At 39.6% G+C, this 27,227-nt stretch overlaps 1 protein-coding gene across 1 annotated transcript in view; it reads right to left on the bottom strand.

Moving 5' to 3' along the window:
* The window catches only part of SCP2 (sterol carrier protein 2), a 168,691-nt gene that overhangs the window by 15,666 nt on the left and 125,798 nt on the right, over positions 1-27,227 (bottom strand). The window contains exons 14-15 of the mRNA XM_065882958.1: positions 18,218-18,311; positions 4,099-4,228 (exon numbers count right to left, since the gene is read on the bottom strand). Coding sequence (XP_065739030.1) covers positions 4,099-4,228; positions 18,218-18,311 — 224 coding nt within the window. The remainder of the gene's footprint in view (positions 1-4,098; positions 4,229-18,217; positions 18,312-27,227) is intronic.

Genomic DNA, 27,227 nt, shown 5'->3' with positions numbered 1-27,227 from the left:
AGAAATTCAAATCAAAACTGCAATGAGATATCAGCTCACACCAGTCAGAATGGCTATCATCAAAAAATCTACAAACAATAAATGCTGGAGAGGGTGTGGAGAAAAGGAAATCCTCTTGCACTATTGGTGGGAATGTAAATTGATACAGCCACTGTGGAGAACAGTATGGAGGTTCCTTAAAAAACTAAAAATCGAACTACCATATGACCCAGCAATCCCACCACTGCGCATATACCCTTAGAAAACCATAATTCAAAAAGTCACATGTGGGCTTCCCCGGTGGTGCAGTGGTTAAGAATCCACCTGCCAATGCAGGGGTAACAGGTTCGAGCCCTAGTCCAGGAAGATCCCATATGCTGTGGAGCAACTAAGCCCGTGCACCACAATTACTGAGCCTGAGCTCTAGAGCCCGTGAGCCACAACTACTGAGCCCGTATGCCACAAATACTGAAGCCCAAGTGCTTAGAGCCCGTGCTCCGCAACGAGAAGCCACCACAAAGAGAAGCCCGTGCACCACAATGAAGAGTAGCCACCGCTCACCACAACTAGAGAAAAAGCCCGCGTGCAGCAATGAAGACCCAACGCTGCCAAAAAAATAAGTTAAAAAAAAAAAGTTACATTAAAGACAAAAGTCACATGTACCCCAATGTTCATTGCAGCACTATTTACAATAGCCAGGACATGGAAGCAACCTAAATGTCCATCAACAGATAAATGGATAAAGAAGATGTGGTACATATATATAATGGAATATAACTCAACCATAAAAAGGAACAAAACTGGGTCATTTGTAGAGATGTGGATGGACCCAGAGTCAGTCATACAGGGTGAAGTCAGAAAGAGAAAAACAAATATCGTATATTAACACATATATGTGGAATCTAGAAAAATGGTACAGATGAACGTATTTGCAGGGCAGGAATAGAGACGCAGACATACAGAACAGACATGTGGACACCGGGGGGTAAAGGGAGGGTGGGATGAATTGGCAGATTAGGTTCGACATAAATACACTACCATGTATAAAAGGGATAGCTAGTGGGAACCTGCTGTATAGCACAGGGAGCTCAGCCTGATGCTCTGTGATGACCTAGGTGGGTGGGAGGTCCAAGAGGGAGGGCATATATTTATACATATAGGTGATTCACTTCATTGTACAGCAGAAACTAACACAACATTGTAAAGCAATTATACTCCAATAAAAATAAAAATTAAAGAAAAATAAAAACTTAAAAAAAAATCACCTTGACATCTGTCTAGACATGTCAATATATAATCCTGAAGTAACCATTAACATTCAGTCATTTAAAAAAATTGGCATTATTTCCCCAAAGTTCTTTTTATTTCTAAAAGCTAGAACCTAGATGAAGCATTTAGTTTTTCTTCGTACATCATGTTAGATGGCAGCTCACAGAATGTAAACTTAGTTATTTTTCTGCCCACTCATTTTGAGAAAAAAAAAATGCTGCCCACACCAGATGCCCTTACTACCACTCAGCTTTTCCTTCATTAATCTGTAGTTGATTCCTTATTCAACAGTACATATAACACTGCTCTTAACATCTTCTCCTTTCTCCAAGCTCTAAACTCTATTCCAGGATCTCTGCCAAACCCCTCTGTACCTCAAAATGCCCCTGAATATTTATCTACCCCCTCTTAGAGGAAGAAGTATCCATCCCTCCTTGCTAAGGCTAACCCTCCTTCCACCTGTGCTCCTGATGACATGGTCTCCTCCAGGACCTTCCCCAGTAATGTAGCAATAATGAACTCTACCATCTTTGATAGATCTCCTTCTCCTTCACAGCTTCCAAGTACCATCAACTTCACCCCAAACACCCCTAGCAACTACCATGTAACAACAACCTTTTTTCTCACTGCCAACACTCGGCTATCCTTTTTGCTTACTTAGATGGTGGTACCATCCATCCTCCTAATTGCTCTCCCTGCTTCTGATTTCTTCATTTCTAATTCATCAGGTCGAATACACCAGCTTCATCCTCTAAAACACAGCTCTGACTTTCACTTTTCTACTCAAAAAGATTTAAGGGATTGATTATATATAAAATCGTTTTCAAAGTTCATAGTATAGCCCTCTAAAATGCTAGTTCCTATCCATCCCATCTCTTAATCGCACCAGGCTCTCTCTGAGAGAAACATAACATACAATATAGCTACCACTTACTGAGCATCATTCATTCATTCTGCTGTTCACTTTTTATTTATTTATTTTACTGAAGGCCTACCATGTGACAGGTACTATTCTAGGCACTGTGAATGCAGCAGTGAACCTAAGAGGCACAAAGCTCTGCCTTCATGCAGCTTACAACTCAAGTGGGGGGGATGGACGATAAGCAAAGAAATAAGATACGGTATCAGATGGCGGTAAGTGCTATAAAGAAAAATAAGGCAGAAAAGGACAATAGGGAATGGTAATGGGGGTGTGATTTAGAAGTGTGGTTGGGGAAAGGCTCACTGAGAAGGTGACATTTGGGCAAAACCCAAAGGAAATGGGAGAACAAGCCATGAGGATATGTGAGGGATGACGACTCCAGGCAGTAGAAAGCCCCTGAACTGCGAACGTCCACGTTCAAGCAATCGCAAGAAGGCCAGTGTGACTGAAGCAAAGTGAGGGAGAGTATAATAAGACAGAGAAGACTAGGGCCAGATCATGTGGTGTGATTATAAGAACCCTGGTTTTTACCCTGTGAGCTGACTTGAGTTTTAAAATGATCACTCCAGCTGGTGTGTGCAGAAACAGGGCGGAAGGTTAGAAACAGGGAGACAAGGCAAAAAATGATGGAGGACCAAGGTGGTAGTAGTATAGGATAGAATTTGCTGGCGGATTACACTATAGAGTGTGAGAAAAAGAAGAGCCAAGGTAGATGCAAACTATTACATCTAGAATGGATAAACAACAGCTCCTACTGTATAGCACAGGGAACTATATCCAAACTCCTGGGATAAACCATAATGGAAAAGAATATTAAAAAAAGCACGTGTATATGTGTATAACTGAGTCACTTTGCTGTACAGCAGAGATTGGCACACCATTGTAAATCAACTATACTTCAATTTAAAAAAAAAAAAGAAGAGCTAAGCATGACTTCAAGGGTTTTAGACTGAGGAACTGGTAAGACAGGAGCGATTTAGCAAGATGCAGAAGACAGTTCGAGGAGAACATAATTAAAGAGGAGTGGGAGGAAGATCAGCAGTTCAATTTCATACGTGTTAGCCTTGAGATGCCTACTAAGGATCCAAGTAAACTTGTCAATTATGCAGCTGGATATACACCTTGGAGTTCAGGATCTGAGCTCACACTGAAGATACCTGGGAGTCATCAGTGTAGAGACGGTTTTAAAAGCATGAAACTACATGAGAGTCCCAGGGACTAAATGTAGATAGAACTGAGCCTTAGAGCACTCCAACATTTAGACTTTTAGAGATGCAGAAAAAAACAGGGACAGAGGCCAAGAAGGAACAGCCAGTAGGTAAGAAGAAAGCCTGGAAGAATAATATAATTATGAGGGCTGGGAATTAACCACTCAATTTACCAACATGGCGGTTACCTGACCTTGACAAGAACAGTTCTGGGATAATAATGAGAACCAAAGCTGACTGGAATGGGTGAGAGAAAGACTAGGTGAGAGAAGTGGAGGTAGTGAGTACAGACAGGTCTTCTGAGGACACATAACCATACACTGAAGCATATGCTTCACAGGCTAATCAGCAGATAATGCTCTAATCCTCACGTGACCCTATGAAATAGGTACCATTTATTATTCCCATTTACAAGTGAAAAAAATAAAGCTCAGAGAAGGGAAATAATTTGTTCAAGGCCAGAATCTGTGAGTGGCAGGACCAGGACTCCAAACCCAAGTCTGTTTAATTCCAAAGCCTACGGCTGGTGACAGTGATGGAGCCCTTCCAGTCTTTGAGAGGAAGCAGCTGTGACCTATTCCTGTTCCCAAGGATTCCCCAGTTCTTTAACAAGGTCCTGTAACTCTAAAGCCAGCCCTTTTGGAAAACACCAAAGCAGTCCCCCATTTTTCTTTGTGAACTTGTCAGTGCTCCTATAAATGAAGTCATCACTGCACTGACCTGAGTTAGGGAGCACTGATCCTTTGCCATTCTTCACGTCCACCACCCAGGTGGCTTCTTTACCTCCAGGGCCGTCCTTCACCTTGAAGGCAAAAATACCACCGATTTTCTTCACAAACTGCTCCCCTTCCTGGAAATAAAAATAACACAGAGTTATATGAAGTTCAATCCTCTGGCTTTTCCCCAAATTTTTAAATAGATACATGATGTGAGCAGCTGGGTCAGCAGACAGTCCCCAAGCTCCCTTAGGATCTTTTACCCAGAAAAGTCTGAAAGGCAACCAGGCAACAACTCCGTCACCTGCCAAATCTTCCGTTGCAAATGGCTTTCTGGATACAACTGGTAGAAGGACAGGGAGGATGGGAGAGTGGGTGGCACAGCAGCTTTTTCTACTGAAATAGCCTTCATTTGTCTCAATAATTTCTGAAAGATTCACTCTGGCCTCTCTCAATGTAGGAAGCCTAACGCCTCTTTTTCTTTGTAGGTAAATTCCTTCACATATATTTTTGTTCTTCCACAATCAGAATTTAAAGATAAGTGGTTCAACTCATTTCCTGGATTAGTATAAGGAATTATACAAGTAATATACCATCCACCACCTACTTTTGGATCTTGAGGAATGAAGCTGGAAAAATAACCTCAGATCCACATCTCCATAGGTTGGTTTCCTTTCTCCCTCCCTCTCCCCTTCATTCCCACTCTGTTTCATCCTTCCTTACTGAAATATTGATTGACCGAAACAATGATTGGCACCAGACTTTATTCCAGACGCTACGGAGTTAGAAGGGTAAATGATAATACACTATGATCACTACGAAAAAGGGGAACACAGGGGCCTACAGGAGCACAGAGGACCCGCTAACCCGGCTAGCAGGGTGAATAACTCACACACCTTAAAAAAAAACACAAACACAATAATTTTACTGCAATTATTTTTCTTTAGAGAAAAAACATACTGTACTGTGGAAAAAATAGAAAATATTGAGAAGCAAAAAGAAAACAAATCATTCATAATTTCACCACTCAGAGAAAATAACATTTTGATATAAATCTCCTCTATCTTTTTTCTCTTCATATATATATATATATACTTTTTTTTTTTTTTTGCGGTACGCAGGCGTCTCACTGTTGTGGCCTCTCCTGTTGTGGAGCACAGGCTCCAGACGCGCAGGCTCAGCGGCCATGGCTCACGGGCCCAGCCGCTTCGCGGCATTTGGGATCTTCCCTGACCGGGGCACGAACCCCTGTCCCCTGCATCAGCAGGCGGACTCTCAACCACTGCGCCACCAGGGAAGCCCCCGTATATATATTTAAAATGAGTATATATACTGTTTTGTAATCCACTTTTCGGTTTAATATAGCTATCCTTATTACTGTGTCATTAAGTATTCTTTCATATAATTTTAAATGACCATACACAGTCTTTAATTGTAGATGTGTACTATACTTTATTTAACCAATACTCTGCCGCTTGATGTTTAAGGTTAGTCCTAACTTCTGGCTCTTATAACAATGCTGTACATAACGTTCTTACATCTAAGTATTTTTACATAACCTCATTTACTTAAAGTTAATCTCCAAGAATTAAATTTTACTAATTAATAACAATGAATTTGCAGTCAGCATCGGTTTGAATTCCTGCTCTGCCATTACTTATATAACCCTGAGCAATTTACTAAATCTCTCTGAATCTCAGTCTTCTTATCTGTGAAACGGAGATAATAATATAGCTACCCTCATAGAGTTGTATGGTGTTTAAATACCCACAAAGCACAGAGTAACTGCTCAATAAATGCTGGCATTTCTTCCCATTATTTTACTCTATGATCTGTCTGCTATTCCTGTGCCAGTATTATAGCTTTATAAACGTACTTTACTCTTTGGTACAGTAAATATCATAATTCCTCTCTTAGAAAGATTCTTGACTATTCTTGGATTTGTTTTGGACATTTTTTCCTCTAGATGTACATTATAATCATTTAGGTAGTTCTTCCCCTGAAAATGGGGCTATAGGACTTCCCTGGTGGCACAGTGGTTTAGAATCCACCTGCCAATGCAGGGGACATGGGTTCAATCCTTGGTCTGGGAAGATCCTACATGCCACGGAGCAACTAAGCCCGTACACCACAACTACTGAGCCTGTGCTCTAGAGCCCGCGAGCCACAACTACTGAGCTGGCACGCCACAACTACTGAAGCCTGCACGCCCTAGAGCCCATGTGCCACAACTACTGAGCCCGCATGCTGCAACTATTGAAGCCCATGTGCCTAGAGCCCATACTCCACAACAAGAGAAGCCACAGCAATGAGAAGCCCATGCACAGCAACAAAGAGTAGCCCCCACTCGCCCACAACTAGAGAAAGCCTGCGCACAGCAACAAATACCCAACGCAGCCAAAATAAATAAACAAACAAATAAATAAATGGGGCTACATACAATATATGGATCTGTTTGGAGGAAAAGTAATATCTTTACAATATTAAGTCCTCCCATCCATGAAGATGGTGTACCTTCAAGTTTTCCTTGATGTCCCTTGGCAATATTTTGTCATTTTCCCCCATATAGGCTTTTGTACATTTCTTGCCAAGTTTACTCTTAGTTTTTTAATATTTTATATTACTCTTGTTAATAATATATTTTTCATTATATTTCATGACTAGGTAATTGCAAATATATAGAAAATATATTCATCTTTACATATTTATTCTAGAATTGGCTACCTTTTCAGTTTTCTTATAACTTCTAATCGAGTTTTTATTTACCACCTTTTTTTTTTTCAGCCTTACATCCCTGCAATAATTTATATCCAAGATTCCTCCTTTTGGTATCATAATATTTCTTCTTTTAACAAAGACTTTAGTGTTTACTACGTTCAGGCACTGTGCTAAGTACCTGAAATACTCAAATAATTATTATCAGTTACTAACCTCTGTTTCTACGTATGCAGAGAGTCTGGCCTAAGTTCTTTCTTTTTGTTGTGTTTTGTTTGTTTTATAACAAATTCATTGAGATATTTATATACCAAAAAATTAATCCTTTTAAAGTATATTAATTCAGTGGTATTTTAGTATATTCAAAGTTGCGCAACCAACACCACTATCTAATGTTAGAACATTCTCATCACCCCAAAAAGAAAACCATACACATTAGCAGTCACCCCCACCCCCACCATTCTCCCCTCCTGCTAGCCCCTGGCAACCACTAACCTACTTTCTGTCTTGATGGATTTGCTTATTCTGGACATTTCACACAAATGGAATCATAAAGTATATGGTCTTTTGTTACTGGCTTCATTCACTTAGTATAATGCTTTCAAGGTTTATCCACGTTGAAGCACGTTATCAGTAATTAATTCCTTTTTATGGCCAAATAATATTCCATTGTATGGATGCAGCATATTTTGTTTAGCCATTCACCAGTTGATGGCTGTTTCCCCTTTTCAGCTATTATCAATGATACTGCTATGGACATTTGTGCACAAGTTTTTATATGGACATAGGATCTAATTCCTCTTATATTTAGAAGCAAAAATTTGGGTCATAAGGTAATGTTTAACCTTTTGAGGAACTATCAAGCTGTTTTCTAAAGTGGCTGCACCATGTTACACTCCTACCAGCAACAAATGAAGGTTCCAATTTCTCTACATCCTTAGCAACATTCTTGTCTGTCTTTTTTATTTTAGTTACCCTAGTGGGTGTGCCAATCTTTTTCTTGTACATAGATAACAATCCTGAACCTATCTAGAATGAACCATGGGTCTTAGGACTCCAAAGAAGCTATTCTAAAAATATTTAGTCTAGGCCTACTTATATCAACAGCCATGGAAGCAATTCTTACATGTGACTGTCCTGAAATCAACTACCAACATTTTCTAATTAAATCAAGAAATCAAAATGATTGTCAAATTTTTAAAGTGAAGGAGAGAAATTCTCTTATTTTGGCTTCCCTTAAAACATCTCACTCAAATTAAGTTAACTTTCGGAAAAACTAGTAACAACAACAATAATCTTTTGGGGGCTATAAAGTTTTCAAGTGCTTTTATATACATTATTTCCTTAATTTTCATAAAACCCTGAAAGTAGTTGCACAGGTGTTAATATTAGCTCATTAAGCAGAAAAAATTACTGAGGCTCTAAAAGGTTAAGAACCCTTTAGACTATTCTCTATCCTACTGCCAACTAATCCATCTAATATAACCCACCTAACACTAACATAAATATCACTTTCAGGTTTGAATTTAAATGGCTCCCCACAGCCTACAGAACAAAGTTTGCCTTTATATATCATTCAAAATTCTTCATAATCTGAAGGATATTTATATGTTCTTATCTTCAGCCCCTTTTTCATCCTCCCCAGGTTTTGTTGTTCTGACCGCTTTGAATGCCATGAACATACATGCCTCTATGACCTTGCTCATGCCCTGTCCCAGTTCATTCACCTCCTCCTACTCTCCAGTCCCACCTAACTTCATCAATTCAAGTCTCAGCTCACATGCTAACTCTCCTGGAAAGGCGTTCCTGCCTTTCCAGGACATTTTGATAGCCCTTTGCACATACACCCACCTGCAAGTTTCTTGCTAAAGCAGTTGTTTTTTATTCCGGGAAAAATTTCCCATGTCTATTTTCCCACTAAACTCAATGTTCCCTGAGGGGCAAGGACGTATGACAAGTAAGCAACACAACCAGAAATCAATCTCAGGTTGGTTTAACTTCAAATTCAATGCTCTTTCCATTTGCTCATACCATATGGCAAAGTAGGTTATATCAATACTTCCAAACTTTGGCCTATAAAAGTAGTTTCTGTCCATAAATAAATTAAAAGAAAGTTCAAGTCTTTTCCACATTCCTTAAAATCCTTTATCCTTCAAGGTTCTGTGGAGATAATCTAGAAGAGTAGGTAGTAACGCTGGTGTGCCGGGCCACCCAAGGAGCCAGGCTTCCTTTGGGGCCAAGAGCCCATGAACAGCTACTTCCAGCTGCATCTACGCGTCATCTGCTTGCACAATGCCTCAGGAATAGTTATGTTAGACAACAACAAGTTACAGCAGGAAATCACCAGCAAACGTTTAGGAATTCTACCTGAATACCTGGAAATTCCTCCCACTTCCTTAAGACAGATGTAGATTAATTTTGCACTTGCTGTTACTTTTGACAACCAACTGATCCTCTTATAAGATCAAATCCTTTGGTCAATAAAACATTTTCAGTTGAAGAAGGAGTGAGAGAGGGCAAGGAAATGGACAAGGAGGAGAGAGTTAAAAGGGTAAAGAAAATACACATCTGTTGCAACACTAGAGATCACTAATACTAAGAAAGTTCTAAGTGCCTGCTTGCTCGAAGAAAAGTACTTCTTTCTGAGTAGGCAAAGGGTCAAGGAGTAGGTCCTGTTGTAAACTTAATAGGAACAAAAAATTAAGACAATTCAAAGAAGGGCAATGGGGTATTGCTATCGAAAACAAAAGTGGAAATAAAATCTCTTGTCAGGCTTCCTTTGCAATGCAGAAAATGCATGAATTGACAAAAGATTCCAAGACTTTCACTTTCTAGTACTGCAAACATTTAGGAAACTGACAATCGTGGGAAGGAAAAAAGAAACAAGGGGACAAGGTCCATGCAAGTGAGGTTACAGAAGGAGAAGAAAAGAATTAAAATGGGAGCAAGAGGCATACATTTGCAAAGCTAAAAGAAAGCTGTGAAATAAAAACAGCACTGTTTCATTAATCCCAGTAATGAAATATGCAATGGTTGACATATAGCCATAACAGATACTCTCTAAACTATTTTCTTTTTTGACAGAATAAAGTTGAAAAAAAAGAAAAAAAAAAAGGGACAACCTGGCAGAAGCAACTATCCTATGGATTACTCTGCAGGCAAATACTGGTGGCATGAAAAAAATTTTTTTCAAGCTGAGCCCTTAGAGAGTCCAGCTTCACTTCAGTGGACATTTGTAATAAAAGAAATTTAGAAAACAATAATGAGATATATTTCCCTACTACTGGCAAAGATTTTTTTAAAACCAACCAAGGAAGCACTGGAGATAGTGTGAAGAAAAAACCATCACTCTCATGAACTGTCATTAAGTTTGTAAATTAGTTCCCTCTTTTTGGTGGATAGTTTGGCAACATGTATCAAAAAGCTAAACATATATATGCAACAACCCAACAATTTCCCCTTCTAACTATTTGTGCTAAGGTAATCATGGCGTTAAGTATTTAAAATCATGGCGTTAAGTATTTAAAAATGAGGGCAAAAGGAACTTTATTATATCTGTTTTTTTTACTTGCAAGATTTAAATACAACACAATGTTCAACACAGGAGGCTAGTTATATAGATTATGATACCTATATTCAAACGTGTACTACGGGGTCATTAAAACTGATGGTAAGGATTTATATTTATGGGCAGGGAACATACTATCAAGAGAAGAAGGCAGGTTATAAAATAACAGGTAGGGACTTCCCTGACAGTCCAGTGGCTAAGACTCCACACTCCCAACACAGGGGGCCTGGGTTCAATCCCTGGTCAGGGAACTAGATCACACATGCAGCAACTAAAGATCCCGCATAGTGCAACTAAGACCTGGCGCAGCCAAAAAAATAAATAAATGAATATTAAAACAAAACAAAACAGGTAGACTAACAAGGGTGTATCCCTCAAGATGGCGGCAAGACAGGTCTGCAAGCTCCTGGGCCACTGCCTGCCTGCTGGGAACTGTCAGCCCTGGCCTCCTCTACATCAGGAAGATTGTTGATCATTATGAAAATTCTAGAAATGCAGGGTACTTTGTCAAGACACCTCAGTCACTTTAGCTGTTTTCCCATCCACAGCACAATCACCTTAAAGTGTTAAGAAATCCTTTGTGCTATAATAAGGGAGTTACAAGATATGCACAATGCTTGCCTTCACACTGTGGCTCTAACATGAGTGAAATGCACACCTTAAATGTTCTGAATCCTTTATTTCAGCCCACTGGTCAGCTTAATAGATGTGTAATTGGAATTATGTGACTGTGGCTGTAACTGTGCCTCACTGGTCACAATTAAAATCATTATGAAATTCCAAGGTATCTTTAAGTTTGAAACAATGAAGTAAATACCTAATTTTGCCCGAAGAGAATAACTCTCTATTTTGGAGAGTTACTGTTAGATTGCTTTAGTATGATTATTATCTATCAAGAACTAATTACTGATCCCCCAGAAGGCAGACAGCAGAAGCAAGAAGATCTATAATCCTGCAGCCTGTGGAACGAAAACCACATTCACAGACAGATAGACAAAATGAAAAGGCAGAGGACTATGGACCAGATAAAGGAACAAGATAAAACCCCAGAAAAACAACTAAATGAAGTGCAGATAGACAACCTTCCAGAAAAAGAATTCAGAATAATGATAGTGAAGATGATCCAGGACCTCAGAAAATGAATGGAGGCAAAGATCAAGAAAATGTAAGAAATGTTTAACAAACACCTAGAAGAATTAAAGAACAAATACCTAGAAGAATTAAAGAACAAACAAACAGAGTTGAACAATACAATAACTAAAATGAAAAATACCAGAAGGAATCATTAACAGAATAACTGAGGCAGAAGAATGGATAAGTGACTTGGAAGACAGAATGGTGGAATTCACTGCTGTGGAACAGAATAAAGAAAAAAGAATGAAAAGAAACGAAGACAGCCTAAGAGACCTCTGGGACAACATTAAATGCACCAACATTCGCACTATAGGGGTCCCAGAAGGAGAAGAGAGAGAGAACAGACTCGAGAAAATATTTGAAGAGATTATAGTTGAAAACTTCCCTAACATGGGAAAAAAATAGCCACCCAAGTCCAGGAAGCACAGAGAGTCCCAGGCAGGATAAACCCAAGGAGAAACACACCAAGACATACACTAATCAAACAGACAAAAATTAAAAAGACAAAGAAAAATTATTAAAAGCAACAAGGGAAGAATGACAACACACAAGGGAACTCCCATAAGGAAAGTTAACAGCTGATTTCTCAGCAGAAACTCTACAAGCCAGAAGGGGGTGGCAAGATATATTTAAAGTGATGAAAGGGAAGAACCTACAACCAAGATTACTCTCCCACCAAGGATCTCATTCAGATTCGACAGAGAAATCAAAATCTTTACAGACAAGCAAAGAGAATTCAGCACCACCAAACCAGCTCTACAACAAATGCTAAAGGAACTTCTCTAAGTGGAAAACAAAAGAGAAGAAAAGGACCTACAAAAACAAACCCAAAACAATTAAGAAAACGGTAATAAGAACATACAAACTGATAATTACCTTAAATGTGAATGGATTAAATGCTCCAACCAAAAGACACAGGCTCACTGAACGGATACAAAAAGAAGTCCCATACATATGCTGTCTACAAGAGACCCACTTCTGACCTAGGGAAACATACAGACTGAAAGTGAAGGTGTGGAAAAAGATATGCCATGCAAATGGAAATCAAAAGAAAGCTGGAGTAGCAATACTCGTATCAGATAAAATAGACTTTAAAATAAAGAAAGCTACAAGAGAAAAGGAAGGACACTACATAGTGATCAAGGGATCAATCCAACACTTATAAATATACATGCACCCAACACAGGAGCACCTCAACACATAAGGCAAATGCTAACAGCTATAAAAGAGGAAATTGACAGTAACACAATAATAGTGGGGGACTTTAACACTTCACTTACACCAATGGACAGATCATCCAGACAGAAAATTAATAAGGAAACACAAGCTTTAAATGACACAACAGACCAGATAGATTTAATTGATATTTATAGGACATTCTATCAAAACACAGCAGTATACACTTTCTTCTCAAGTACACACGGAACATTCTCCAGGATAGATCACATCTTGGGTCACAAATCAAGCCTCGGTAAATTTAAGAAAACTGAAATCATATCAAGCATCTTTTCCGACCACAATGCTGTGAGGTTAGAAATAAACTACAGGGGAAAAAAATGTAAAAAACACAAACGCATGGAGGTTAAACAATACATCACTAAATAACTAAGAGATCAATGAAGACATCAAAGAGGAAATCAAAAAATACCTAGAGACAAATGACAATGAAAACACGACGATCCAAAACCTATGGGATGCAGTGAAAGCAGTTCTAAGAGGGTAGTTTATAGCAAAACAATCCTACCTCAAAAAACAAGAAAGATTTCGAAGAAACAATCTAACCTTACACCTAAAGGAACTAGTGAAAGAAGAACAAACAAAACCCAAAGTCCATACAAGGAAAGAAATCATAAAGATCAGAGCAGAAATAAATGAAATAGAAACAAAGAAAACAACAGCAAAGATCAATAAAACTAAAAGCTGGTTCTTTGAGGAGATAAACAAAATTGATAAACCTTTAGCCAGACTCATCAAGAAAAAGAGGGAGATGACTCAAATCAATAAAATTAGAAATGAAAAAGGAGAAGTTACAACGGACACCACAGAAATACAAAGCATCATAAGAGACTACTACAAGCAACTCTATGCCAATAAAATGGACCACCTGGAAGAAATGAACACATTCTTAGAAAGGTATGAAGTTCCAAGACTGAACCAGGAAGAAATAGAAAATATGAACAGACCAATCACAAGTAATGAATTTGAAACTGTGGTTAAAAACCTTTCAAGAAACAAAAGTCCAGGACCAGATGGCTTCACAGGTGAATTCTATCAAACATTTAGAGAGGAGCTAACACCCATCCTTCTCAAACTCTTCCTAAAAATTGCAGAGGAAGAAACACTCCCAAACTCATTCTATGAGGCCACCTTCACCCTGATACCAAAACAAGACAAAGATACTATAAAAAACATTACAGACCAATACCATTGATGAATATAGATGCAAAAATCCTCAACAAAATACTAGCAAACAGAATCCAACAACACATTAAAAGGATCATACACCACGATCAAGTGGGGTTTATCTCAGGGATGCAAAGATTCTTCAATATATGCAAATCAATCAGTGTGATACACCACATTAACAAATTGAAGAATGAAAACCATATGATCATCTCAATAGATGCAGAAAAAGCTTCTGACAAAATTCAACACCAATTTATGATAAAACTCTCCAGAAAGTGGGCATAGAGGGAACCAACCTCAACATAATAAAGGCCATATACAACAAACCCACAGCAAACATCATTCTCAATGGTGAAAAACTAAAAGCATTTCCTCTAATATCAGGAGCAAGACAAGGATGTCCACTCTCACCACTAATGTTCAACGTAGTTTTGGAAGTTCTAGGCACAGCAATCAGAGAAGAAAACGAAATAAAAGGTATAGAAATTGGAAAAGAAGTAGTAAAACTGTCCCTGTTTGCAGATGACATGATACTACACATAGATAATCCTAAAGGTGCTACCAGAAAACTACTAGAACTAATCAATGAATTTGGTAAAGTTGCAGGATGAAAAATTTATGCACAGAAATCTCTTGCATTCCTATACACTAACAACAAAAGATCAGAAGGAGAAATTAAGGAAACAATTCCATTCACCACTGCAACAAAAAAAATAAAATACCTAGGAATAAACCTCCCTAAGGAGGTAAAAGACCTGTACTCAGAAAACTATAAGCCTCTGATGAAAGAAATCAAAGACGACACAAACAGATGGAGAGATATACGATGTTATTGGATTGGAAGAATCAATATTGTCAAAATGACTATACTCCCCAAAGCAATCTACAGATTCAGTGCAATCCCTATCTAATTACCAAGGGCATTTTTTAAAGAACTAGAACAAAACATCTTAAAATTTGTATGGAGACACAAAAGACCCCGAATAGCCAAAGCAATCTTGAGGGAAAAAAACGGAGCTGGAGGAATCAGACTCCCTGATTTCACACTATACTACCAAGCTACTGTAATCAAGAGAATATGGTACAATATGGCACAAAAACAGAAATATAGATCAATGGAACAGGACAGAAAGCCCAGAGATAAACCCACAACACCTATAGTGAACTAATCTATGACAAAGGTGGCAAGGATATACAATGGAGAAAAGACAGCCTCTTCAATAAGTGGTGTTGGAAAAACTGGACAGCTACATTTAAAAGAATGAAATTAGAACACTCCCTAACACCATACACAAAAACAAACTCAAAATGGATTAAAGACCTAAATGTAAGACCAGACACTATAAAACTCTTAGAGGAAAACATGGGAAGAACACTCTTTGACATAAATCACAGGAAGATCTTTTTTGACCCACCTCCTAGAGTAATGGAAATAAAAAACTAAATAAACAAATGGGACCTAATGAAATTTAAAAGCTTTTGCACAGCAAAGGAAACTATAAACAAGACAAAAAGACAAACCCTCAGAATGGGAGAAAATATTTGTAAACGAATCAATGGACAAAGGATTAATCTCCAAAATATATAAACAGCTCATGCAGCTCAATGTTAAACAAACAAACAACCCAATCCAAAAACGGGCAGAAGACCTAAACAGACATTTCTCCAAAGTAGGCATACAGATGGCCAAGAGGCACATGAAAAGATGCACAACATCACTAATTTTTAGAGAAATGCAAATCAAAACTACAGTGAGGTATCACCTCACACCAGTCAGAATGGGCATCATCATTAAATCTACAACAACAAATGCTGGAGAGGGTGTGGAGAAAAGGGAACCCTCCTGCACTGTTGGTGGCAATGTAAATTGACCTAGCCACTATGGAGAACAGTATGGAGGTTCCATAAAAAACTAAAAATAGAATTACCATACGACCCAGCAATCCCACTACTGGGCATATACCCTGAGAAAACCATAACTCAAAAAGACACATGCACCACATTGTTCACTGCAGCACTATTTATTTATTTATTTATTTTTGCAGTATGCGGGCCTCTCACTGTTGTGGCCTCTCCCGTTGCGGAGCACAGGCTCCAGACGCGCAGGCTCAGCGGCCATGGCTCATGGGCCCAGCCGCTCCGCAGCATGTGGGATCTTCCCGGACCAGGGCACGAACCCGCGTCCCCTGCATCGGCAGGCGGACTCTCAACCACTGCACCACCAGGGAAGCCCCGCAGCACTATTTACAATAGCCAGGACATGGAAGCAACCTAAGTGTCCATCAACAGATGAATGGATAAAGAATATGTGGCACAAACATACAACGGAATGTTACTCAGCCATAAAAAGAAACGAAATTGAGTTATTTGTAGTGAGGTAGATGGACCCAGAGTCTGTCATACAGAGTGAAGTAAGTCAGAAAGATACATACATACAAATACTGTACGTTAACACATATACATGTAATCTAAAAAGAAAAAAAAGGTTCTGAAGAACCTAGGGGCAGGACAGGAATAAAGACGCAGATGTAGAGAATGGACTTGAAGACACAGGGTGGGGGAAGGGTAAGCTGGGACGAAGTGCGAGAGTAGCATGGACATATATACACTACCAAATGTAAAATAGACGGCTAGTGGGAAGCAGCCACATAGCACATGGAGATCAGCTCAGTGCTTTGTGATCACCTAGAGGGATGGTATAGGGAGGGTTGGAGGGAGATGTAAGAGGGAGGAGATATGGGGATATATGTATATGTATAGCTGATTCACTTTGTTATAAAGCAGAAACTAACACAGCATTGTAAAGAAATTTTACTCCAATAAAGATGTTAAAAAAAGAAAGGAAAAAAAAAAAAACCAAAAATAGAATTACCATATGACCTAGCAATCCCACTACCGGGCATATATCCAGAGAAAACCATAATTTAAAAAGACACATGCACCCCAATGTTCATTGCAGCATTATTTACAGTAGCCAGGTCATGGAAGCAACCTAAATGCCCATCGACAGACGAATGGATAAAGAAGTTGTGGTACATATACACAATGGAATATTACTCAGCCATAAAAAGGAACGAAATTGGGTCATTTGTAGAGATGTGGATGGACCTAGAGACTGTCATACAGAGTGAAGTAAGTCAGAAAGAGAAAAACAAATATCGTATATTAATGCATATATGTGGATTCTCGAAAAACGGTACAGATGAACCAGTTTGCAAGGCAGAAATAGAGACAGAGATGTTGAGAACAAACATATGGACACCAAGGGGGGCAAGTGGGGATGGGGGTTGGTGGTGGTGGGATGAATTGGGAGATTGCAATTGACATATATACACTCATATGTATAAAATGAATAACTAATAAGAACCTGCTGTATAAAAAAAAATTTTTTTTAAGAACTAAGTACTGTACATAAACATAGTTGCATATATAATATAAATTTAAAAACTCAACATGCATTGTATGATCCTAGTTATGTAAAACTGTATGTTAATACACACAGAGAGATGTCTGAAAGAATGTCAACCACTGTTAACAGTTTAGTGAACTCTTAGTAATGGCATTTCAGGAGATTTAAAATTTTTCTTCTACTTTTTTTTTTTTTTTTTTTCAGTATGCGGGCCTCTCACTGTTGTGGCCTCTCCCGTTGCGGAGCACAGGCTCCGCATGCGCAGGCTCAGCGGCCATGGCTCACGGGCCCAGCCGCTCCGCGGCATGTGGGATTTTCCCGGACCGGGGCATGAACCCATGTCCCCTGCATCAGCAGGCGGACTCTCAACCACTGCGCCACCAGGGAAGCCCAAAATTTTTCTTCTTTATATGCTTCTGTATAATCCTTTTAATTAGATCATTTTTACAACAAGAAAAACAAATTTTAAAACTGAAAAACTCAAGCACAAAAGATTTCTTTTTAAAAGGAGTTTTGATATTAGGTACCTTTAAGACTCCTTTAAATATTATTCTTTCGAATGGTTCTAAGTAAGATCTTTGTAATTCAGAAGGAAATTATACCAAAATAAATTAGAATCCCTTTACATCACTCAAATCTGGAGATTTATTCATCTCTGAAATGCACTCTTACCAAAATTACAAGGAAGCCATAGTAGACACTAAGAAATATAAAATACACTCAATACTTGACAGTACGATATAAATTTTCAACTGGTACCACTCATGGCAACACCTGAAATCTATATCTGCTTCCTCTAGCCCCAGGGTCCTCCTGGTAGTATTGGGTTGACCAAAAAGTTCGTTCAGGTTTTTCCGTAAGAAATATCCCAATATTTTACATAAATCTTACCTCTTCAAGCTTCTTCTCAATCTCCTTAAAGACAAGACTTGCCTTAAATCCATCAACTGCAGAGCTGGTTGGAGCAGCCTCAATTTGATTAGTTCTAAAAGAACTGGGGGAAAGAATCGATTTCAATCCATGGAGTCATATAGGTACTAGGTTTTTCAACATTTATACAGTAGTAATTTTCAAAAATCCTAATAGAGATGCTGTGCCTTTTACCCAAAGGAAACTGTTATTAAGCCAATAAAACAATTAAGCTTTTCTTCCCATTTTTCAACAAATATTGAGCGCTCACTAGATGGTAGGCCTTGTCCTTGAAAATATATTAAACCAACGAACCTACCCTCATGAAGCTTCTAAGCCACTGGGGGAGACAATGAACATGCAAAAAATAAAGAATATAGTTACTATGAAGAAAATAAGGCAGATTAAGGAGATATAAAGAAAGTATATTTATGTGTGTTGGTCTATTTTATTTATTTTTTAAAGATTTATTTTATTATTTATTTAATTTACTTTTGTCTGCGTCAGGTCTTAGTTGCAGCACGCGGGGTCTTCTTTGAGGCGTGTGGGCTCTTTTGTTGCGGCATGCAGGTTATCTCTCTACTTGTGGCACACAGGCTCTGTAGTTATGTCATGTGGGTTCCAGAGCATGTGGGCTCTGCAGTTTGTAGCACACGGGCTCTCTAGTTGAGGCACGCGAGCTCAGTAGTTGTGGCGCAGGCTTAGTTGCCCCACAGGCATGTGGGATCTTAGTTCCCTGATCAGGGATCGAACCGGTGTCCCGTGCATTGTAAGGCGGCTTCTTTAGACCCCTGGTGGTCTATTTTAGATAGCCTAGTCAGATAGGCCTCTCTGAGGAGGTGATATTTAAATTAGGTATTAAATTATGTAAATGAGCCAGCCATGTAAAGATTTAGGTGGAGAAGTCAGCTCTATACTTCCAGTATAAAGAACTTGATGTAGAAACTAGCTTAGCAGTTGAAGGAACTATAAGAAGGCCAGTATGGCTGGAGCAGAGCAGAGGAGAAGGACCTAAGGTCACAGAAACATGCAGGGCAAGATAACAAGAGGCTTTACAGGTCACAGTTAAGAGTTTGGATTTTATTTTAAGTACCTTGAGAACTGCAGGGTATAAGCTGGAGAGTAGCACAATCCATTTACATGTTTTAAAAAATAAATCTGGCTGCTAGCTGGAAAATGGACTATAAAAGGGCAAGTGAGGAGGCAGGGAGACCAATTAAGAGGCTACTGCAGTAGTCCAGGCAAGAGACGATGGTGATTAAACAGGGTATAATGAAGTGGGGAGTAAGCAGAGGTTGGACTCGAGATTTATTTTTTAGCTATGACACAAGATATGAATTTACTAACATCCATCTATTGGTTGCTTGATACTTGGGCAACAACTATAGATAAATGGCCTGATGTGGCAGAAAGAACATAGTCCCTATAGCTACAAAAGCCTGGGTTAGAATCTCAAGGCTTCCTCCACTCACTAGCTATGAGATTCTGAGCAAGCTACTTCATCTCTGTGCAACCTCTGGTGGGGAGGCAGGGAAGAAGGTGGAGGGTGCCGGTGACTTTGCAGAATTAAGTGGAATCCCGTGTGGAAGGTACCTAGCAGAGATCCTGGCCCATGGTAAAAAATGACAGCCACGACTATTACAGGCTGCAGAGCCTCAAGCATTAGATGCTGAGAGAAACTGAAAGGTCTGAAGAAGATGAGGGCACTTTAGGTTTTAAGTAATTCCTCTGACATACCACAAGCATCCTGGCGGTGGCTGAGGCCAGGACTGGAACAACAAACACGGGAAGGATATACTTGAAGGAGTCAAGAGCGTAGCAGCTGCTCAGTAAGCAAAGCATTTCTTTCCTTCTTTCTCTACCTCCTCTCCTTCGTCTCTTTCTCCCCACCCACCCCACCCATTTCTCCTTTCCCTTCCCTTCCCTTTCCTTCTTTCTATCATTTCATAAATATTTAACGACTGCCTGCTACAGGCCAAGCACTGTTCGAGGTACTGGGAGTACAATGGCGAACAAGTCAGACCCAGTCCCAGTCCTCACTGAATCTATATTTTTCCAGGAAAAAAAGAAGTAAACAGACAAAATAATTACAAGTATTAGGAAGCAGACAAAAAGAGGAACCGAGGTTAAGGCAGTCAAGAAATGATGTCTCTGAGCAAGTGAATTTAAGCTAAGACCCACTTAAAGGAAGAAAAGGAGCTAGACATTCAAAGAGGAAACTTGCAAAGATCCTGAGAGAGAAAAAGAGTTTAGCATGTTAAAAGAAAGTAAAAGAGGACCAGTCACTAGAGTACAGTAAGTGGGGGCAAAATGACACAAAATGAAATTGGGGAACTGGGCAGGGACCAGACCATCCAGGCCAAAGAAGGGATTTTGGGAAACCACTGAAATGATTAAACAGGGAAGTGAAATAGTTTGATTTGTGATTATTCTTACAACTGTGCAGACAGTGAATTGGTGGGGTTGGGACGCAAGAACTCAGGTGGGGAGAGGGTTACGAGGCTGCTGGAGTGGTCCAAATAGGAAGTGGAGGCAGTCTGCCAGTGGAGATGGAGAGAAGGAAGTGGATTCAAAATATATTTTAAACATTGAATCCATAAGCCTTGCTGCTGGGCACGAGAGAGATCTAAGGGGGAGGGGAAAGAGCAAGGATGATTTAGGTGTTTGGCCTGAATAACTGAAGGGATGACAGTGCCATTTATTGACAAAAGGAAGAATGCAGTGAGAGTAAAGGGGATCAAAGTCCCATCTCAGGCACAGTCAGAATGGGACCTTTGTGAGACAAGAAGGCAGTTGGATATGACAGTGTGGAGCTCAGAAGCAGTCTAGACTGGAGATAAGGTTGGATAATCATTAGCATAATGAAAGTATTTAAATCCATGGGAACAGACAAGCTCACCTTGAGGGAATTCTAGAGAAAGAAGTAAGCCTAGGACAATACCCTGTGGATCTCAATTATTTAGAAGTCTGGGAGGGAAGAGGAAGCAGTAGCCAGTGATGCAAGAGGAAAACTAGAAGAACATAATGTCATAGAAGCCAAGAGGGGAGAAAGAATCTGGGAGGGAGGGAGGGAGGAAACTATGTCAAATGCTGCCAAAGGTCAAATACCCACTGGACTGGCAACATGAAGAGTTCAGCTGACTTGGGCAAAAGCAATATTAAGCAAGTGTTGGAAGGCAGAAGTCAGTAGAGATTACAGTAAATTAAAGAGTGAATAGGAGAGGGAAATAGAAACAGTATGTCTCTTTTGAGACATTACTTTCAGGGGAACAGTGAAATGGAGTGGTCTCTGGAGGGGAGGGTGGTATTAAGGAAAGTTTGTTTTTGTTTTAAGATCAACATATTAGAGCATGTTTGCCTGATGATGGTAATGAACCAGGGGAAAAGAGACAGAAGTCTTGAGAAGGTGAAGGGGGATGAGATCTAGTGACCTATGAAGGAAGAGGAGGAGACTCAAGGGAAGAAGAGGATCAGATGGGTAGAATGCTAGATAGGTCTATAAGTCTCGGGATGGAAGATAAGGGAGTTTGGGTCTAATGGCTTCTGTTTTTTCAACAACATACAAGGCAAAAGTAATCAGCTGAAAATGAGGGTGAAAGGAGGGTGTGGAAAGTCTAAGAGGTTGAAAAGTGAACCTACTAGAGAAATCATATTAATATCACAACAAGGAATGGAAGTAAGCACTCACCATGCTGAAATACATGCAATTCTCAGAGCATGGCATGCTACTTCATACTTCCATGCCTTTGCCCTTGCGTCTGGAATACCTCCGTCTTAGCAAATTCTATTTTACCCTTCAAGATCCAGGCCAGGAAACTCCCCTTCCGTGAAACCCTAGTAAATGTCAGCTTCTCAAGAGCATATACCACAGCTTTTGAAAAAAATAATCTTTATTTATATCCCCAGTTCCTGACACACAATAGGTATTCAGTAAATAGTGACTGAATAGAACTGAATTATACTGAATTCTCTCTTAGCTAAATTCTAGTATTTTCCTGTTCCATTTAGAGCAGAATTATCTATGGTACACCATTTTCTCAGTCAAAAGTCTGAATGAGTGACCTAAAATCAAGTGGCTACAACTAGTCCTCCACAAGCCAGTTTCATTTCATTTATAGTCCAACTTTTCAGCCTTTAATCATAAACATCACTGTGCCCTCTCCAAGCTTGACACTTCCTAACTGTATGTGATAAAATAATAACTGAAACTTCTCAGCGTACATACAAAGTATCTTGATACTTTATGGGGCAGAGTTCAGACAAGTTCTGACAGGTCACAGATGTTTATTTTGCTTCTGTTGAAAAGTTCACTCAGTTAATGATTAACCAACTTTTCATCCAGATTAGGGAAAAAATTAATATATAAAGTTATATCAATATTTTCTGAAAATCCCTCATATCTTACAATTTATTTGATATGTGCCCTGCTCTAGGGAAGCTGAATATAACTTACACAAACTCAGAAAATAACTTACTCATATTACAAAAGGATGCACCTCATGATTTCTTTATATTCGAAGTTCTTTTAGCAGAAACTAAAGTCTGATTATTTTTATTTTTTTTACCTTGGTTTACACATAAGTTTTCTGGAATAAATCTAGTATATAAAATGTTGGAAGGGACTCTGAAGATTAACTATTTAGTGTATGAATTCCCTCTATGCTTCCTGAAATTTTCATTCCAAGGTCTAGAACACAGGCACTGTTTCAACAACGTCAAAGATCAGAAGCACGGGGGCTTCCCTGGTGGCGCAGCGGTTGATTGTCCACCTGCCGATGCAGGGGACACGGGTTCATGTCCCGGTCCGGGAAGATCCCACGTGCCGCGGAGCGGCTGGGCCCGTGGGCCATGGCCGCTGAGCCTGCGCGTCCGGAGCCTGTGCTCCACAACAGGAGAGGCCGCGGCAGTGAGAGGCCCGCGTACCACAAAAAAAAAAAGAAAAAAAAATCAGAAGCACAGAGTAGCCAACAAAACAGGAACTTTGAACTCAGAGAGATGAAGGTTAGAGTCTTGACCACTACCACTTAAGACTCTCTTTAGATACATTGTTTTAACTCTGATCATCAATCTCCTCATCTATAAACAAGGTACAAAACTTACCATGTGGATTTTTATGAGGATTAAACAAAGCAGTGAAGAAGAAGCACCTAGCATGGTCTTGGTGTTCATACTAGGCCCTCAAAAAGTGGTTGTTAAAGAACTATTACAACTCAATAATAAAAAGACAACCCAATTTTAAAATGGCCAAAATATCTGAATAGGTATTTCTCCTAAGATATACAAATGGCCAATAAGCACATGAAAAGATGCTCAGGGGCTTCCCTGGTGGCGCAGTGGTTGAGAGTCCGCCTGCCGATGCAGGGGACACGGGTTCGTGCCCCGGGCCGGGAGGATCCCACATGCCGCGGAGCAGCTGGGCCCGTGAGCTATGGCCGCTGAGCCTGCGCGTCCGGAGCCTGTTGCTCTGCAACGGGAGAGGCCACAACAGTAAGAGGCCCGCGTACCGCAAAAAAAAAAAAAAAAAAAAAAGATGCTCAACATCATTAGCCATCAGGGGAATGCAAATCAAAACCACAATGAGATAACACTTCACACCCACTAGGATAGCTAAAATTAAAAAAGCAGACAGGACTTCCCTGGTGGCGCAGTGGTTGAGAGTCCGCCTGCCGATGCAGGGGACACGGATTCGTGCCCCGGCCCGGGAAGATCCCACATGACGCGGAGCGGCTGGGCCCGTGAGCCATGGCTGTTGAGCCTGCGCATCCGGAGCCTGCGCTCCGCAACGGGAGAGGCCACAACAGTGAGAGGCCCACATACCGCGAAAAAAAAAAAAAGCAGACAATAACAAGTGTTAATGAGGATGTGAAGAAATCGGAACCCTTATAATGGAATTTTATTCAGCCATAAAAAGGAATGAAGTACTACATTCATTTTTATAACATGGATGAACCTTGAAAACATTATGCTAAATGAAAGCAGCAGTCACAAAAGGCCACATATTGTATGATTTCATTTATATGAAATGTCCAGAATAGGCAAATCCTTAGAGACAGAAAGTAGACTGTGGTTGTCAGAGCCTGCAAGAAGTGGGACTGGGGAATGACTGCTAACGGGTACATGGTTTCTTTCAGGGGTGTTGAAAATGTTCTAAAATCGATTGTGGTGATGATTGCACAACTCTGTGATATACTAAAAAACCACTGAACGTACACTTAAAGTAGTGAATTTGTGGCATGTAAATTATATCCCCCAAAAAGCTGTTAAAAATCATTTTTAAAGTGGCTGCTGCTGTTTGTAGCGTTTAGGAAGAATACAGGATCCTACATTTTAATCAAATCTCCATCCCTAAATCTAACATTTTACCAGTTTTACCAGTAATTAGTCTGTTCAAATTAGAAGTGGTTGTGCGACACACACAGGACAAAAGAACAGGGTTCATTTGCAATCAGCAACTCCCCTGACCTCTGAACGGGCACACGACCCCATCACAGACAGAAATCCAGCCCAGAAAGCCAAACTGTGGACTTCAACAGGTTGGATACATGCCTCACTCTGAACTAAAAATTAAAGTTCATCTTTTCCAAACTTCTAGGTGACATTTATAATATATAAAACCATTTTCAACAATTTAACCAGTGACGTGAACTACAGAAATAGGAAAGAAAAAAGGAAAATAGCTAGATAAATCAGAAATCAACAGTTTATTGAGCAACTGAATGAGTGGCAGGTACTTTTTGTTAGTTTTCTAATCCCTGAAGTAGATATTTTCACTCTTTTCTAACTGAGGGAAAGGTGAACATGTCCTAAGCAAGCAGTGTGACGGAAAAGTTGATGGGGTGTTCTTTCCACTGATCAACACTGCCTCTCTGATAATTCTAGCCTATAAAAAAATTTAAAAAGATGTCCCATACAGGTGGCATTTCAGTAGTTTTATAATTTCTTCATTCTAACTGCTAATGAATTGGTGGCTACGTTAGTATGGAGAAAGATAAAAATCAGATAAGATTTTTGCATGTGTTCTTAAATATCTCTTTTTAAATGAAACTAAGGGACTTCCCTGGTGGCACAGTGGTTAGGAATCCACCTGTCAACGTAGGGGACACGGATTCGACCCCTGGTTCAGGAAGATCCCACATGCCGCAGAGCAACTAAGCCCATGCGCCACAACTACTGAACCTGCACTCTAGAGTCCGTGAGCCACAACTACTGAGCCCGCGTGCCACAACTACCGAAGCCTGCGCACCTAGAACCTGTGCTCCTCAACAAGAGAAGCCATCGCAGTGAGAAGCCTGTACACTGCAACAAAGACCCAACGCAGACAAAAATAAATAAATATTTTTAAAAATAAATGAAACTAAAATCGTGTGTGTGTGTGTGTGTGTGTGGTGTTGTGTGTGTGTCCACTGTGTCCCCTGAGAAGTCCTGGAGGTAATAACAACAAGCACTCAGCCAGCAGCCACACTGTGGTTTCTAAATACCATTCTCCACTAAAAGGAACTAGGGCTCTCTGAAGAAATGGTTGATCTTAGGGCTGGGGCAGGGAAAATACAGGATGAGCCTGGAATACCTTCTTGAGCTAGAAAGCAAGCAAGTAATAAATAGAATCACAAGACAGTACAAGTCAGCTAGAAGGGGCTTCTGCTGGCTAAAGCAGGGACATTTTGAGTGTCAAAATAAATGATACTAATGAATTATAACCCACTGAATAAAATATGAATTCATGAGTTCATACTGATATATTTATCGATATAGATGAATATGAACAAATTTTTTAACGGGGGAGAAGAGAATCTCCCTTACAGCAGAACACCACTTAATAAATACAAGGTATGATGAAGTTAGAAAAATATCATCCGTGGATGCTAAGATGAATGAGTAATGGGTAAAAGCTGGATGAGGAACAGGATATTTACATAATCTCAAAACATCTCACCACAAATTACCTATTAAGTACAAAGGAAAAAACAGTAACTCTGTCAGAGGAAAACATGGTAGATACCACCTTAGTCAAGAAATCAAAGCTAAGCATCACCAGTATAGGATAATGCACATCATGTGCTTCCAGTCGTGATGCATTAAGGATACATCATCACTTCAGTGGTATTCCTGCAAAAAATGTGTAACCTGAACCTAATTACGAGGAAACATGTGACAAATGCAAATTGAGGGACATTCCATTCTTAAAGAATCTACTTATACTCTCCAAAAAAGTCAAAGTCAAGAAATAAGAAAGGCTGAGGGATTGTTTCAGATTAAAGGAAACTAAAGAGACATGACAGCTAAACGAACTCAGGATCCTAAATTGGATCCTGGACAAGGAGAAAGACTAAAGCTTATAGTATCTTTTAAAGAGATATTATTGGGATAATTGTCAAACTGTGAATACCTTCTTTGGATTAGGTAATAGCATTTTTTAAAATTTACTTATTTTTTAATATTTATTTATTTAGGCTGCGCCGGGGCTTAGTTGTGGCATGTGGGATCTTTAGTTGCCGCGTGCGGGCTCTTAGTTGTGGCATGCGGACTTCTTAGTTGTGGCATGCGGACTTCTTAGTTGCAGCACGCAGACTCTTAGTCGTGGCATGCACGTGCGATCTAGTTCCCCAACCAGAGATTGGAACCTGGGGCCCCTGTAGGTAATAGCATTTTATCAGTGTTAAATTTCCTGATTTTGATAGCTATACTGTGGTTGAGTAATAGAATGTTCTAGTCTTTAGAAATGCATACTAAAATATATAAGGGTAAAAGAGCATAATGTCTCCAACTTTCAAACATTTCAGAAAACACATGCACATATATATATATATGCATGTAGAAAAATGATGAAGCAAATGAGGCAAAATATAAACAATCTGAGTACAAGGTATATGGGAGTTCCTTGTACTATTCCTGTAATTTTTCCATGTATGTTTGAAATTATGTCAAAATCAAGGTTTCTAATTAAAATAGAAAATTTAGAAAATGAAAAGGCTAATCACCTACAATCTCACCA

The sequence above is a fragment of the Phocoena phocoena genome, chromosome 1, assembly GCF_963924675.1.
Source record: "Phocoena phocoena chromosome 1, mPhoPho1.1, whole genome shotgun sequence".
In the NCBI taxonomy this organism is placed as follows: Eukaryota; Metazoa; Chordata; class Mammalia; order Artiodactyla; family Phocoenidae; genus Phocoena; species Phocoena phocoena.
Note: the sequence above shows the minus strand (reverse complement) of the source record. Positions and strands in the feature narration are given on the sequence as shown.